At 44.2% G+C, this 15,615-nt stretch overlaps 1 protein-coding gene across 3 annotated transcripts in view; it reads left to right on the plus strand.

Moving 5' to 3' along the window:
- Positions 1–15,169, plus strand: part of LOC129828617 (protein HID1-like) — a 34,042-nt gene extending 18,873 nt beyond the window's left edge. For all 3 annotated transcript variants that reach the window (XM_055889700.1, XM_055889701.1, XM_055889702.1), the window contains 11 exons: positions 5,795–5,885; positions 6,269–6,420; positions 7,011–7,089; positions 7,304–7,468; positions 7,886–7,977; positions 9,262–9,406; positions 9,722–9,945; positions 10,129–10,218; positions 11,017–11,108; positions 11,476–11,634; positions 14,322–15,169. In XM_055889700.1, the coding sequence (XP_055745675.1) occupies positions 5,795–5,885; positions 6,269–6,420; positions 7,011–7,089; positions 7,304–7,468; positions 7,886–7,977; positions 9,262–9,406; positions 9,722–9,945; positions 10,129–10,218; positions 11,017–11,108; positions 11,476–11,634; positions 14,322–14,385 (1,353 nt within the window). In that variant the 3' untranslated portion in view covers positions 14,386–15,169. The remainder of the gene's footprint in view (positions 1–5,794; positions 5,886–6,268; positions 6,421–7,010; positions 7,090–7,303; positions 7,469–7,885; positions 7,978–9,261; positions 9,407–9,721; positions 9,946–10,128; positions 10,219–11,016; positions 11,109–11,475; positions 11,635–14,321) is intronic.
- The last annotated feature ends 446 nt before the right edge of the window (positions 15,170–15,615 follow it).

Below are 15,615 nucleotides of genomic sequence, written 5' to 3' on the forward strand. Positions count from 1 at the left end.
CCGTATTACCTCCGCGCCGGCAGTCACGGTGACCGTATTACCTCCGCGCCGGCAGTCATGTTTCATGACTGAAGTAAAATTCCACTAACGGTAATCTCCTCTTATGCACTCATGTTGGTAGTACCCAACTCACTGATGACCATGTTTCTAATGGCCTGGTACTCAGGGCTCTATTGTCCCTCCATCAGGTCCTAATGACCTGGTACTCAGGGCTCTATTGTCCCTCCATCAGGTCCTAATGACCTGGTACTCAGGGCTCTATTGTCCCTCCATCAGGTCCTAATGACCTGGTACTCAGGGCTCTATTGTCCCTCCATCAGGTCCTAATGACCTGGTACTCAGGGCTCTATTGTCCCTCCATCAGGTCCTAATGACCTGCTACTCAGGGCTCTATTGTCCCTCCATCAGGTTCTAATAGCCTTGTACTCAGGGCTCTATTGTCCCTCCATCAGGTCCTAATGGCCTGCTACTCAGGGCTCTATTGTCCCTCTAACCACTCGGACATGAATGCAATCGGAAATCACATCAAACACATCTTTGGTTAAAGATGTCTTTGGTTAACCTGTCTAGGCTGAGGGTGCCGCTAGCGGCACTCCCCCCCACCCCCACTGAAAAGGCAGAGCTGCGAAATTCAAAAAATATCTATTTTTAAAATATTTAACTTTCACACATTAAAGTCCAATACAGCTAATGAAAGACACAGATCTTGTGAATCCAGCCAACATGTCCGATTTTTAAAATGTTTTACAGGGAAGACACAATATGTAAAGATGTAAATCTATTACCTAAAAACACATTAGCATAATCCACCATCTTTTATTTGTCCACCAACACCAGTAGCTATCACCAATTCGGCTAAACTAAGATATTTATAGCCCCTAACCAAGAAAAAAACTCATCAGATGACAGTCTGATAACATATTTATGGTATGGGATAGGTTTTGTTAGAAAAATGTGCATATTTCAGGTAGATGGCATAGGTTACAATTGCACCCACCGTCACAAATGGACTAGAATAACTACATAGAGCAACGTGTTTACCTACTTACTAATCATCAAACATTTCGTAAAAATACACAGCATACACTAATCGAAAGACACAGATCCTGTGAATACAGACAATATTTCAGATTTTCTAAGTGTCTTACAGCGAAAACACAATAAATCGTTATATTAGCATAGCACATAGCACATAGCAGCCCAGCATTGATTCTAGCCAAAGAGAGCGATAACGTCAACATCGCCAAAATATATTATTTTTTTCACTAACCTTCTCAGAATTCTTCAGATGACACCCCTGTAACATCACATTACAACATACATATACAGTTTGTTCGAAAATGTGCATATTTAGCCACCAAAATCATGGTTAGACAATGTGAAATGTAGCCCAGCTGGTGAGAAAATGTCTGTGCGCCATATTAGACAGTGATCTACTCTTATACATAAATACTCATAAACGTGACTAAAAAATATAGGGTGGACATCGATTGATAGACAATTTAATTCTTAATACAATCGCGGAATTACATTTTTTTAAATTATCCTTACTTTTCAATACAGTTTGCGCCAAGCGAAGCTACGTCAAAAAACATGGCGTCCTAAGCCACTAACATTTTTCGACAGAAACACGATTTATCATAATAAAAATGTCCTACTTTGAGCTGTTCTTCCATCAGTATCTTGGGCAAAGGATCCTTTCTTGGGTCTAATCGTCTTTTGGTGGAAAGCTGTCCTCTTGCCATGTGGAAATGCCAACTGCGTTCGGGATGAACTGGAAACGTGCCCAGCGATTCACAGCGTTTCAGAAATAAATGTCCCAAAATCGCACTAAACGGATATAAATTGCTATAAAACGCTTTAAATTAACTACCTTATGATGTTTTTAACTCCTATAACGAGTAAAAACATGACCAGAGAAATATAACAGGCTAAACTAACGCTTGGAAAAATAGCAGGTCGATGTCCTCCAGGCGCATGACGCAGCAAGAAAAGAGTGACTAGCTACAGGGTTTTTTAATTTGTAGTGCCTGTGAACGCGCAATCGACCCCATTCAAATCGTCATCACGTAAAGGCATCCAGGGGAAGACGTAAGCAGTGTCCGTATACTCATAGCAATAACTGTGGCCTTTTAACTGACTCCAGATCAGGGTCCAACATTTCTGAAATCTGACTCCATGTCAGGGAAATTGCTGTAGAATGGGTTCTGTTCCACTTAGAGACAAAATTTCAACTCCTATAGAAACTATAGACTGTTTTCTATCCAATAATAATAATAATATGCATATTGTACGATCAAGAATTTTGTGGGAAGCCGTTTCAAAAATTACACGATTAGCATAAATAGTGACAACAGCGCCCCCAGCCTCAACAGGTTAAAGATGTCTGATTTTAAGATGTCTTTGGTATGTGATTCTTCGAGGCTGTACTCCAAAATGTAACTAATTCTAGTAATCGCCCTTGAGTGTAGACTGTATTACTAAGTATACTGGATAGACTGGTTACGTTATGATGCACTCCAAAATGTATATCCCTGAGTCTGGGAGAGAACATATAGCCTTAGGCCATGCTTTTTGTTCATTGATTGTGCATTGTAGCTTACAGAGTTTGCCTACAATTATGAATTTGTATTTGATTTTGAATAGCCTTTAATAGCTTCTATTTTCATATAGGCTGGCACATTACCTTTAGCTACAGAATATCTCACTACAGTGAGTTTCCATCTCCTCCTCTCTCTCCTTCATTCCTTTCTCGAGCACACAGAGAGATGGGCTGTCACCGGTTTAATTGAATATGTTTTGTTGTGAAAACTATCAATGTTCCCAAACAGATTTCACTTCATTTCCCCAAATGAACCACTAGTTAGCTGCAGGAACAAGGTTGGAGGGCCATGGCCAGAGTTTGGGTGGAATATCACCTGTCGAGTAGGAAGAGGCTGCATGCTCCTCAAACAGTGGTTGATGGATGCTTGGAGTGAAATAACCGGAGTAGCTTACCTGGCATGATTTGAAAAAATGAACCAACAGGAAAGCGGTGTTGTGTCTTTACTATGGATTAAATGATATGACATGCTATTTTATCAAATCTATTCTCTGTAATTAATATTACCTGATTTAAACTAATTAGGGAAATGTAATTAACTAGGAAGTCGGCACCACGGAAGAATGTTTATAGAGCGGTTGTCTTCCGAATAAACTCTTAAAGACCTGGTAACCTTTTATATCAATAGCAGTCAATTATTAATCGTCACCTTATTCAGTCTCATCTGAACATCGTAAAATTCTTGGTTATCTTCACGAACCCTGACTAACAAGTTGAATCAGCAATACAAAATTGTTTAATTATTTATTTACTAAATAACTAAATAATCACACAGAATGACATATACACAGGATGGATCATACATTGATGACTAATTATGTCATAAAAGAAAAAGTCCCTAGTGGACGAAACCGATATGATGGCTGGTTACACAAAGAAAGGGGGTTGGGTTTGAATGAAAGAGCGAGAAGACTGAGGGACTAAAGGATTGGGTCTCTATCGGACCTTATGAAGCTACGTTATCGTAAATACAGAATCTTATGCATTCTAAATAACCGCCCATTCGGGAAAAGGAAAATGCAAGAAATATATTTACTCTGAGCTGCGCTTTGATAGATTTGTCGAAGATGGAAGGCTGGGTTGCCCAGCAGAGATCTCCCTTGTCCTTTGAAGAATATTTCTGGGCGGATACGTTGTAGTCTGTCGTCATGTGGTAGAACGGATACGTTGTAGTACCCTGTCGTTCTGAAGAGATTGTCCGTCCTTTCCTAGGCCACGCACGTTTACAGCTGCTGCTGATAACTCAACGTCTAGGATGTATCACTTCTTTAGTGAATAAGAGTTCAAAGTTCATACCAAGTTGCCATACTATAAGCTCTTGCTATATTCTCGCTGGTATCGTCGAAATTCATCCTTCCAGCGTGGCGATCGTCACCTCTATGTTGAAATTCGCCCTTTTAAACGTATGGACATCAGTCCTCACGTCCTAGGGAACACAATGTCAATTTCGTTAGGTTGTAGTCGTTCAACCATTCGCAACCAGAGCTCACGCTGAGGTTGGCTTAGTCCGCCGTGAATTGGTTCACTTGGGCGTGACCACTGAGTGAGCATATTTTACTTATGAAAACAATTCTCATTTTAAACCTAAATTTAATTTCATCTTTTCACAAATAGTTTCATATTTAAGCATTTCAATTGCACTACAATTCCATGTGAATCCGATGACTAGAATGTGTATACTTTCCAAGATACAGTTTGTCATGTCATCAGATATGTCCCAGACAACAACTGAGCTGACATCATATTCTTTAATAAAGTACCAACGGATACTTTCAACTGGTTGGATTACCGAAATATTATTCCGTTCCCAACCTTTTGAGGTTACCACACTCGCTCTATGTTAACAAAGGGGTTTCCAAGAGTCCATTATGTAGAGTAGAGCGAGAAAAGGGGGAAAAGGTATTTATGGGGGTCATAAACCTCACCAACAGGGCAACGTCATGACAACGGCCTACATTCGCTATTCCAGTCAAACAGAGAAAAATTCTTTTTTCCCCCCTCCCCCGTTCTTGCCCATTTGATAATGGGCCATTCTAAATCTAAACAAATTTTACATACACAATATATACAAAAGTATGTGGACACCCCTTGAAATTAGCGGATTCAGCTATTTCAGCCACACCCGTTGCTGACAGGTGTATACAATCGAGCTCACATAGAACGCTGAGAGGCTCGTCTGTAGAACGCTGAGAGGCTCGTCTGTAGAACGCTGAGAGGCTCGTCTGTAGAACGCTGAGAGGCTCGTCTGTAGAACGCTGAGAGGGTCGTCCGTAGAACGCTGAGAGGGTCGTCCGTAGAACGCTGAGAGGGTCGTCCGTAGAACGCTGAGAGGGTCGTCCGTAGAACGCTGAGAGGCTCGTCCGTAGAACGCTGAGAGGCTCGTCCGTAGAACGCTGAGAGGCTCGTCCGTAGAACGCTGAGAGGCTCGTCCGTAGAACGCTGAGAGGCTCGTCCGTAGAACGCTGAGAGGCTCGTCCGTAGAACGCTGAGAGGCTCGTCCGTAGAACGCTGAGAGGCTCGTCCGTAGAACGCTGAGAGGCTCGTCCGTAGAACGCTGAGAGGCTCGTCCGTAGAACGCTGAGAGGCTCGTCCGTAGAACGCTGAGAGGCTCGTCCGTAGAACGCTGAGAGGCTCGTCTGTAGAATAATGTGGCATATCACACCTATCCACCTCAACACTTCCTGCATCACATTGCTCTACCCTTCTGCCCTCAGCACTGTGCCATCTGTTCATCTGTGTGCTTCGTACACGCCCCGACGCGTCGCACATTGATTACATCCTCCTCTCTCTCTGATGGGGAATGCACTGAGGAGATGCCTATGAGTGTTTACCTCCCAAATACAGATTTTATGTTTTAATGATTTACCTCCCAAATACAGATTTTATGTTTTAATGATTTACCTCCCAAATACAGATTTTATGTTTTCATCACCTGAGTGACATTTGCAGCTTCTCTAGAGAACACGTTTTTAAAAAGATTGTGATAATGGTCTTTTTTTTAAACTTTGACAAGTATTGTCTATTGTCTGTGTCTGACCTCTGGGGGTCTGACATTTTTAAGTACAGTATTGATGTTCCTAACTGTTTCCACAAAGTACAAGCGAGAATATTCATATAATATTGAAGGTCACTATGTCAGTGCCTTTTTGTTGATCTCGTTTATCCTACAAACTTGCTATTTATGTGTTTCAGAAGTTCCTGTTCTTCGTGTTGAAGAGCAGTGATGTTCTGGATGTCCTGGTGCCCATCCTGTTTTACCTGAATGATGCACGGGCTGACCAGTGTGAGTCACACAGAGCAGTGTGTGTGTGTGTGTGTGTTTCTTCTTCTTATATGTACTCTGTGTGTGTGTGTGTGTTTCTTCTTCTTATATGTACTCTGTGTGTGTGTGTGTTTCTTCTTCTTATATGTACTCTGTGTGTGTGTGTGTGTTTCTTCTTCTTATATGTACTCTGTGTGTGTGTGTGTGTTTCTTCTTCTTATATGTACTCTGTGTGTGTGTTTCTTCTTCTTATATGTACTCTGTGTGTGTGTTTCTTCTTCTTATATGTACTCTGTGTGTGTTTCTTCTTCTTATATGTACTCTGTGTGTGTGTGTGTGTTTCTTCTTCTTATATGTACTCTGTGTGTGTGTGTTTCTTCTTCTTATATGTACTCTGTGTGCAGCTCGTGTGGGCCTGGTACACATCGGTGTGTTTATCGTGCTGCTGCTGAGTGGAGAGAGGAACTTTGGTGTGCGTCTGAATAAGCCCTACTCTGTACGAGTCCCCATGGACATCCCTGTGTTCACTGGAACACATGCTGATCTGCTCATAGTGGTGAGTAGAGCTGTCTGAGCCACGTCTCAATGCTTCCCTGGATGCCGAGGGATGGGAGGGAGGGAGGGAGGGAGGGAGGGAGGGAGGGAGGGAGGGAGGGAGGGAGGGAGGGAGGGAGGGAGGATGGATGGATGGGAGGGAGGGAGGATGGATGGATGGATGGATGGATGGATGGGAGGGAGGGAGGATGGATGGATGGATGGATGGGAGGGAGGATGGATGGATGGATGGATGGATGGATGGGAGGGAGGATAGATGGATGGATGGGAGGGAGGATAGATGGATGGGAGGGAAGGAGGGTAGGGGAGGGGAAGATACAGTAGCATGCTCTGATGAAGATCGTTGGTTACCAACGGCAGAGGCACAAAACAATTATGGCAGGGAGGGAGGGAGGGAGTGAGGATAGATGGATGGGAGGGAAGGAGGGAGGGAGGGAGGATGGGAGGATACAGTAGCATGCTCTGATGAAGGTCGTTGTTTACCGGCGTGCAGAAACAAACTGATCATAGTATGATATACAGTATGAACATAACTGTCTGTACGCTGGTGGATCATCTGCCTCATGGCAGTCTTCATATGTGATTGTCTAGATCTTCCACAAGATCATCACTAGTGGACATCAACGCCTGCAGCCCCTCTTTGACTGCCTGCTCACTATCGTAGTGAACGGTGAGTGCTCAGAGATACAATATAATACTACTATTCTATTTCAATCTCTGGGTGAGTGTCTAACTGTCATTGAAATGGTCGCCACCTGTTGGCTGCATCTGGATATTGCAGGTTATTGACACCAGTACACCACCATCCTCCACAGTGTCTCCCTTACCTGAAGAGTCTGTCCATGGTGGCAGTTAACCAACTAACTTCTGTTTCTCCTCCACAGTGTCTCCTTACCTGAAGAGTCTGTCCATGGTGGCAGCTAACAAGCTGCTCCACCTCCTGGAAGCCTTCTCCACCAACTGGTTCCTCTTCTCTGCCTCCCAGAACCACCATCTTGTCTTCTTCCTGCTGGAGGTCTTCAACAACCTCATCCAGTATCAGTTTGATGGTAAAACCTGGCTCTAGTTAGCTCAGGTCCCAGATCTGATTGTGCTTTCTTGTCAGACATGACAATAAGTGACAAGGAGTCGTCAAGATGGCACAAAGTGATCTGGGACCCAGGCTCTAGTCTCATGTTGTCAGACATCACACAGTAGTAAAGCAAATCTAGAATGGTTGTGGTCGAGAGGCTGGCTCCGACTCCTCCAAAGACATTAGACCTAGCATTGACTGGGCAGTATGGGAACGGTGCCCTCTCTTGGTGGACAATGGGATTGCATCAACATGACTGCAGCGAAATGACCAGAACACAACCTGCCAGACTGACACTATTTAAAAGCTCATTTTCCCTACTTCTTTCGGGAGTATCTCTCTTTTTAAACTTTGACACGATAAACCTGCCCAGTAACTGTCCTTCTCCACGCAGGTAACTGTAACCTGGTGTACGCCATTATCCGTAAGCGTAACATCTTCCACCAGCTGGCCAATCTGTCCTCTGACCCAGCCACCATCCACAAGGTACAGAGAGGTGCTTTCTAAATCAAATCCAATCACATTTTATTGGTCACATACACCTGTTTAACAGATGTTATTGGTCACATACACACGGTTAGCAGATGTTATTGGTCACATACACACGGTTAGCAGATGTTATTGGTCACATACACGTGTTTAGCAGATGTTATTGGTTACATACACGTGGGTAGCAGATGTTATTGGTCACGTACACGTGGTTAGCAGATGTTATTGGTCACGTACACGTGTTTAGCAGATGTTATTGGTCACATACACGTGTTTAGCAGATGTTATTGGTCACATACACGTTTTCAGAAGATGTTATTGGTTACATACACGTGTTCAGAAGATGTTATTGGTCACATACACATGGGTAGCAGATATTATTGGTCACATACACGTGGGTAGCAGATGTTATTGGTCACATACACGTGGGTAGCAGATGTTATTGCGGGTGTAGCGAAATGCTTGTGCTTCTAGTTTCAACAGTGCAGTAATATCTAACAATTTCACAACATATACCCAATATACACAAATCTAAGTAAAGGAATGGAATTAAGAATATATAAATATATGGACGTGCAATGTCAGAGCGGCATAGACTAAGATATAGTATAAAATACAGTATTTACTTATGATATGGGTAACGTAATGCAAGATGTGTAAACATTATTAAAGTGACTAGTGTTCCATTTTTATTAAAGTGGCCAATGATTTCAAGTCTGCATGTAGGCAGCAGCCTTTCTGTACTAATGATGGCTATTTAACAGTCTGATGGCCTTGAGATAGAAGCTGTTTTTCAGTCTCTCGGTCCCCGCTTTGATGCACCTGTACTGACCTCGCCTTCTGGATGATAACGGGGTAAACAGGCAGTGGCTCAGGTGGTTGTAGCGCTTGATAATCTTTTTGGCCTTCCTGTGACATCGGGTGCTGTAGGACTCCTGGAGGGCAGGTAGTGTGCCCCCGGTGATGCTTTGTGCAGACCGCCCTCTGGAGAGCCCTGCGGTTGTGGGCAATGCAGTTGCCGTACCAACGTAGAACTCTATCCTCTTGCAGAAAACAGTAAAAGGAGGCTTTAAGCCAACGGTCAATATTTTCCCCCATAATATTTTCCCCCAGTTAAAAACAAAAAGTTGATGTAGTGTGTTGTGAGTGAAATAAAATAAAATAAAATTTAAATAAATCTGACTTGAGAAAACAGTTGGTCACAAAACATGTAAAGTGGGTCAGTAATCACTTGGTTCAGTTGCTTTGCTGAATAATCGTATTTTCCATTCTTCCAACAAGGCCCTGCAGATGAAGAAGAGGAAGAAGACTACCACAGCCGTTATCTCCCGTATCAACTCCCAGGAGACCGTCTCCATGGAGGGGTCCCGACCGGCCGTCCCAGCTGAGCCAGGGACACTCAAAGCCAGTCTCGTGGCCATACCAGGTACCCCTCTTCTTCTGGAGCTCTCCATGCATGCCTGTATTTTGCAAAGCACATTTCCCTATGGTATGTTAAGGTTTTTATATTTAATTCTATTCAATTCTATTAACTGGGCTTGCCGGGTTTCCACTCAGCTATCACTAACTTATAACCTACTGCTCTGTTTCGTCACATAACTTCTGCAATTCTCTCACCCCTTTTATAAGAAAAACAGCAATTAGTTTCTTTTAAGCCGTACCAAAATAATTCGTTTTCTTTCATTGTTAGAAACCATTGAACCGTTCCCTAAGGGTCTTTGTTGATGTTTTGTCCCTGTAGCTATTGACAAGCTGACAGAGAAGGCTCAGGTCTCTGAGGATGGCACCATGGTCTGTCTTCAGCACATGACCACTGACCAAAACGCCCACTCTCCCCAACACGCCCACTCTCCCCAACACACCCACTCTCCCCAACACACCCACTCTCCGCAGTCCTCTGCCGCTGACACCAGTGGTATAGCTGGAGCCAGCGACACAGAGTCCAACTCGGGGAGAGATAACGAGGTAAGAGCTCTGAATGTGGAGACATATGAACGCAGCTCACTGGAAAGCAAGTCTTGTGGGAATCATTTAGAGTGAAGTTATATACAGGACAAAATAACTTGTCAGAGAGATATACAGTATGTTACTGCTCAGTGACATTAAGATTGAGCCTAGTGACTAATGGTTCCTTTTCTTCCTATCAAGGAGGCCTTTCAACCAGAGTCAGAGCTGGCCAGAAGTCGTTTGTCCAGTGTATCATCATCAGCTATGAACTGGAACCCCACTCCAGACTGGGTAAGAGCCCTCCCTCCCTCCATCATTCAGCCATGTCTCCCTCCCTCCATCCAGCCATGTCTCCCTCTATCCAGCCATGTCTCCATCCCTCCCTCCCTCTATCCAGCCATGTCTCCATCCCTCCCTCCATCCAGCCATGTCTCCCTCTATCCAGCCATGTCTCCATCCCTCCCTCCCTCCCTCCATCCAGCCATGTCTCCATCCCTCCCTCCATCCAGCCATGTCTCCCTCTATCCAGCCATGTCTCCATCCATCCCTCCGTCCCTCTATCCAGCCATGTCTCCATCCCTCCCTCCATCCAGCCATGTCTCCCTCTATCCAGCCATGTTTCCATCCAGCCATCCCTCCCTCCCTCTATCCAGCCATGTCTCCATCCCTCCCTCCATCCAGCCATGTCTCCCTCTATCCAGCCATGTCTCCATCCATCCCTCCCTCCCTCCCTCCATCCAGCCATGTCTCCCTCTATCCAGCCATGTCTCCATCCCTCCCTCCATCCAGCCATGTCTCCCTCTATCCAGCCATGTCTCCATCCATCCATCCCTCCCTCCCTCTATCCAGCCATGTCTCCATCCCTCCCTCCATCCAGCCATGTCTCCCTCTATCCAGCCATGTCTCCATCCCTCCCTCCCTCCCTCTATCCAGCCATGTCTCCATCCCTCCCTCCATCCAGCCATGTCTCCCTCCCTCCCCCTCAATAATACAGTACATTCACAGCTGTGGTATGTACATCATTGGTAAGATCCCTCCCTCCTAATAGGTCATGACCTCGTCTCCCTTCTCTGTACTGTTCTCTACTAGGTCCAATCCTGGAAGAGTAAGCTTCCTCTCCAGACTATCATGAGGCTGCTACAAGTTCTGGTTCCTCAGGTGGAGAAGATCTGCATAGACAAGTAAGAGACGAGGATCCTAAGGGAAATGGAGAGGTTATATTTCGTGATTTTGGTTGTGGAACCCTAAGTGTTCCCGAAAACTGAGAGCTTAGAAATAGATGTGTCTATGACTGACAGTATCAATAGGATTGTGATCTTTCTTGATTGTGGAACCCAGAAGTGATCAGAACACAGTGATCAATAGAATTCACTAGAATTAGATTAGCATAGATGAGAGAGACTACATTTATGGATATTACCTGCCCAAGGAAAATTAGCCGGCTGGCTAAAACTGGCACCTTTTACATTAATGTTGATTTTAATGCGCACCGTCCCTGTAAAACTAAATGTACTAAAGTAAGTTAAGTGACATGTTTATCTCCTCCAGGGGTCTGACCGACGAGTCAGAGATCCTGAAGTTCCTGCAGCATGGGACCCTGGTGGGCCTGCTGCCTGTACCTCACCCCATCTTAATCAGGAAGTACCAGGCCAACGCGGGCACCGCCATGTGGTTCCGCACATACATGTGGGGAGTAATCTACCTACGGTAAGCAACATGGGCCAAATGAAAAGGGAAACATTAAGATATTTACAATGGTTAATGATGGTGATAATGTCAATAGTCGCAAAGTACCCAATTGGCATACTTGAGTAAAAGTATAGATACCTTAATAGAAAGCTACTTAGGTAAAAGTGAAAGTCACCCAGTAAAATACTACTTGAGTAAACGTCAAAGTATTTGGTTCTAAATATACTTAAGTATCAAAAGTACATGTAATTGCTCAAGTATACTTAACTATCAAAAGTTTAAAAAAAATCCTTCTATTAAGCAAAGCAGGTGGCACCATTTTCTTGTTTTAAAAAATGTATGGATAGCCAACACTCCGACATCATTTACAAACGATGCATTTGTGTTTCGTGAGTCCTCCAGATCAGAGGCAGAAGGGATGACCATGTGTTCTCTTGTGTTCTCTTGATAAGTGTGTGAATTGGACCATTTTCCTGTCCTGCTAAGCATTCACAGGGAAAATGTATGGAGTAGAAAGGACATTTATTTTCTTTAGGAATGTAGTGAAGTAAAAGTAGTCAAAAATATAAATAGTAGAGTACAGATACCCCCCAAAAAACTACTTAAGTAGTACTTTCAAGCATTTTTACTTAAAAACTTTACACCACTGAAAAGGCCTAATCCGTATACAAAATAAATAAGACAAGCCACTATAGAGTTCAGACTGAGTTAACACATATTTAGGAGTAATTACATTAGAGGAGTGGGGTATTCTTGAAAGCAGGATTATTAAATTGGTCAGCTGATTTTGATAAATATAACTTGATATGCTGGTTAATGTAAGAAAGCTAGCGTTGTATTGGTTGTTATACACTGCTCAAAAAAATAAAGGGAACACTTAAACAACACAATGTAACTCCAAGTCAGTCACACTTCTGTGAAATCAAACTGTCCTCTTAGGAAGCAACACTGATTGACAATAAATTTCACATGCTGTTGTGCAAATGGAATAGACAAAAGGTGGAAATTATAGGCAATTAGCAAGACACCCCCCAAAAAAGAGTGATTCAGCAGGTGGTGACCACAGACCACTTCTCAGTTCCTATGCTTCCTGGCTGATGTTTTGGTCACTTTTGAATGCTGGCGGTGCTCTCACTCTAGTGGTAGCATGAGACGGAGTCTACAACCCACACAAGTGGCTCAGGTAGTGCAGTTCATCCAGGATGGCACATCAATGCGAGCTGTGGCAAAAAGGTTTGCTGTGTCTGTCAGCGTAGTGTCCAGAGCATGGAGGTGCTACCAGGAGACAGGCCAGTACATCAGTAGACGTGGAGGAGGCCGTAGGAGGGCAACAACCCAGCAGCAGGACCGCTACCTCCGCCTTTGTGCAAGGAGGTGCACTGCCAGCGCCCTGCAAAATGACCTCCAGCAGGCCACAAATGTGCATGTGTCTGCTCAAACGGTCAGAAACAGACTCCATGAGGGTGGTATGAGGGCCCGACGTCCACAGGTGGGGGTTGTGCTTACAGCCCAACACCGTGCAGGACGTTTGGCATTTGCCAGAGAACACCAAGATTGGCAAATTCGCCACTGGCGCCCTGTGCTCTTCACAGATGAAAGCAGGTTCACACTGAGCACATGAGCACATGTGACAGACGTGACAGAGTCTGGAGACGCCGTGGAGAACGTTCTGCTGCCTGCAACATCCTCCAGCATGACCGGTTTGGCGATGGGTCAGTCATGGTGTGGGGTGGCATTTCTTTGTGGGGCCGCACAGCCCTCCATGTGCTCGCCAGAGGTAGCCTGACTGCCAATAGGTACCGAGATGAGATCCTCAGACCCCTTGTGAGACCATATGCTGACACATGCACATTTGTGGCCTGCTGGAGGTCATTTTGCAGGGCGCTGGCAGTGCACCTCCTTGCACAAAGGCGGAGGTAGCGATCCTGCTGCTGGGTTGTTGCCCTCCTACGGCCTCCTCCACGTCTCCTGATGTACTGGCCTGTCTCCTGGTAGCGCCTCCATGCTCTGGACACTACGCTGACAGACACAGCAAACCTTTTTGCCACAGCTCGCATTGATGTGCCATCCTGGATGAACTGCACTACCTGAGCCACTTGTATGGGTTGTAGACTTTGTCTCATGCTACCACTAGAGTGAGAGCACCGCCAGCATTCAAAAGTGACCAAAACATCAGCCAGGAAGCATAGGAACTGAGAAGTGGTCTGTGGTCACCACCTGCTGAAACACTCTTTTTTTGGGGGTGTCTTGCTAATTGCCTATAATTTCCACTTTCTGTCTATTCCATTTGCACAACAGCATGTGAAATTTATTGTCAATCAGTGTTGCTTCCTAAGTGGACAGTTTGATTTCACAGAAGTGTGATTGACTTGGAGTTACATTGTGTTGTTTAAGTGTTCCCTTTATTTTTTTGAGCAGTGTACATTAACTCCATTTTGAGAAATATAAAGATATTTCAAGCAATTTTAGTCATCTGGCTAACTTATTGATCCAGCTTTCTGGAACAGGCCCCCAGCCAGGTCTAGGAACCGGGCCCCCAGCCAGGTCTAGGAACCGGGCCCCCAGCCAGGTCTAGGAAACGGGCCCCCAGCTGTTGGTCAGCCACACCAACTGACAGAGTCACTTATTCCATGAAGTACAGGTGGTGGTTGTCATGGTCACTCAAATCTTATCTTTATTAACAATGACTCTTGTTGTTACCGTAGTAATGTGGATCCCCCGATCTGGTATGACACTGACGTCAGACTGTTTGAGATTCAGAGGATCTAAGTGGAGCTGGTGAACAGGTCTCTACGATTGCGACCCAAATGGCACCCTATCCTGTTCATAGTGCACTACTTTTGACGAGCCCTATGGGCCCCTGTAAAAAGTAGTGCACTACATAGGGGGTAGAACGCCATTTGGGAAGCAGAAAACGTCTCTCTGGACTGGCTGGTTCGCCCTCGGAACCACCAACCGCTCTATCACCAACTGCCATTTTCAAACCTGAACAGAAGTGTGGAAGAGGAGGTTGAGGATTTTCACCAGACACACCTGTTCTAGAAAACAGGAATTTACACTGTTTGTTTTCTCTATTTTGTTTATTGCGAAGTGCCAACACGTAGAACATGTAACAAACCACTGTCACTAAACCACTTTTCCTACAAGCTGTCTGCTACTACAACTGCCAGAAGATCTGCCATATTAACCCTCTTCTAGTCATGTATTGGCAGCTTTCCAAGGGTATATTCCTTCATTTAACTTGATGTGTATTTTTTATTTTTTTGCCAAACAAATACATGTAGACACTACTGTATGTACACCTCCGTACATAAGTTTGGGGTCACTTAGAAATGTCCTTGTTTAAAAAATAAAAATAACCTCTTTTTTTTGTCCATTTAAAATAACATCAGATTGATCAGAAATACAGTGTAGACATTGTTAATGTTGTAAATGACTATTGTAGCTGGAAACGGCTGATTTTTTTAATGGAATATCTACATAGGCGTACAGAGGCCCATTATCAGCAACCATCAATCCTGTGTTCCAATGGCACGTTGTGTTAGCTAATCCAAGTTTATCATTTTTAAAAAGGCTAATTGATCATTAGAAAACCATTTTGCAATTATGTTAGCACAGCTGAAAACGGTTGGTCTGATTTAAAAAAGCAATAAAACTGTCGTTCGTTAGACTAAGTATTGGGAGTATCTGGAGCATCAAATGGTATTAGTTACATGCATCGAATATAACAGGTGTAGACCTTACAGTGAAATGCTTACTTACAGGCCCCTATCCAACAATACCGTTTAAAAGAGCAGCAGAGCCAGAGAACAGAGCCAGTTTGCTCTGTTCTGTGAAGGGAGTAGTACACTGCGTTGTACGAGATCTTCAGTTTCTTGGCAATTTCTCGCATGGAATAGCCTTAATTTCTCAGAACAGGAATAGACTGACGAGTTTCAGAAGAAAGTTCTTTGTTTCTGGCCATTTTGAGCCTGTAATCGAACCCACAAATGCTGATGC

This window comes from Salvelinus fontinalis, chromosome 30 (genome assembly GCF_029448725.1).
Source record: "Salvelinus fontinalis isolate EN_2023a chromosome 30, ASM2944872v1, whole genome shotgun sequence".
NCBI lineage: Eukaryota > Metazoa > Chordata > Actinopteri > Salmoniformes > Salmonidae > Salvelinus > Salvelinus fontinalis.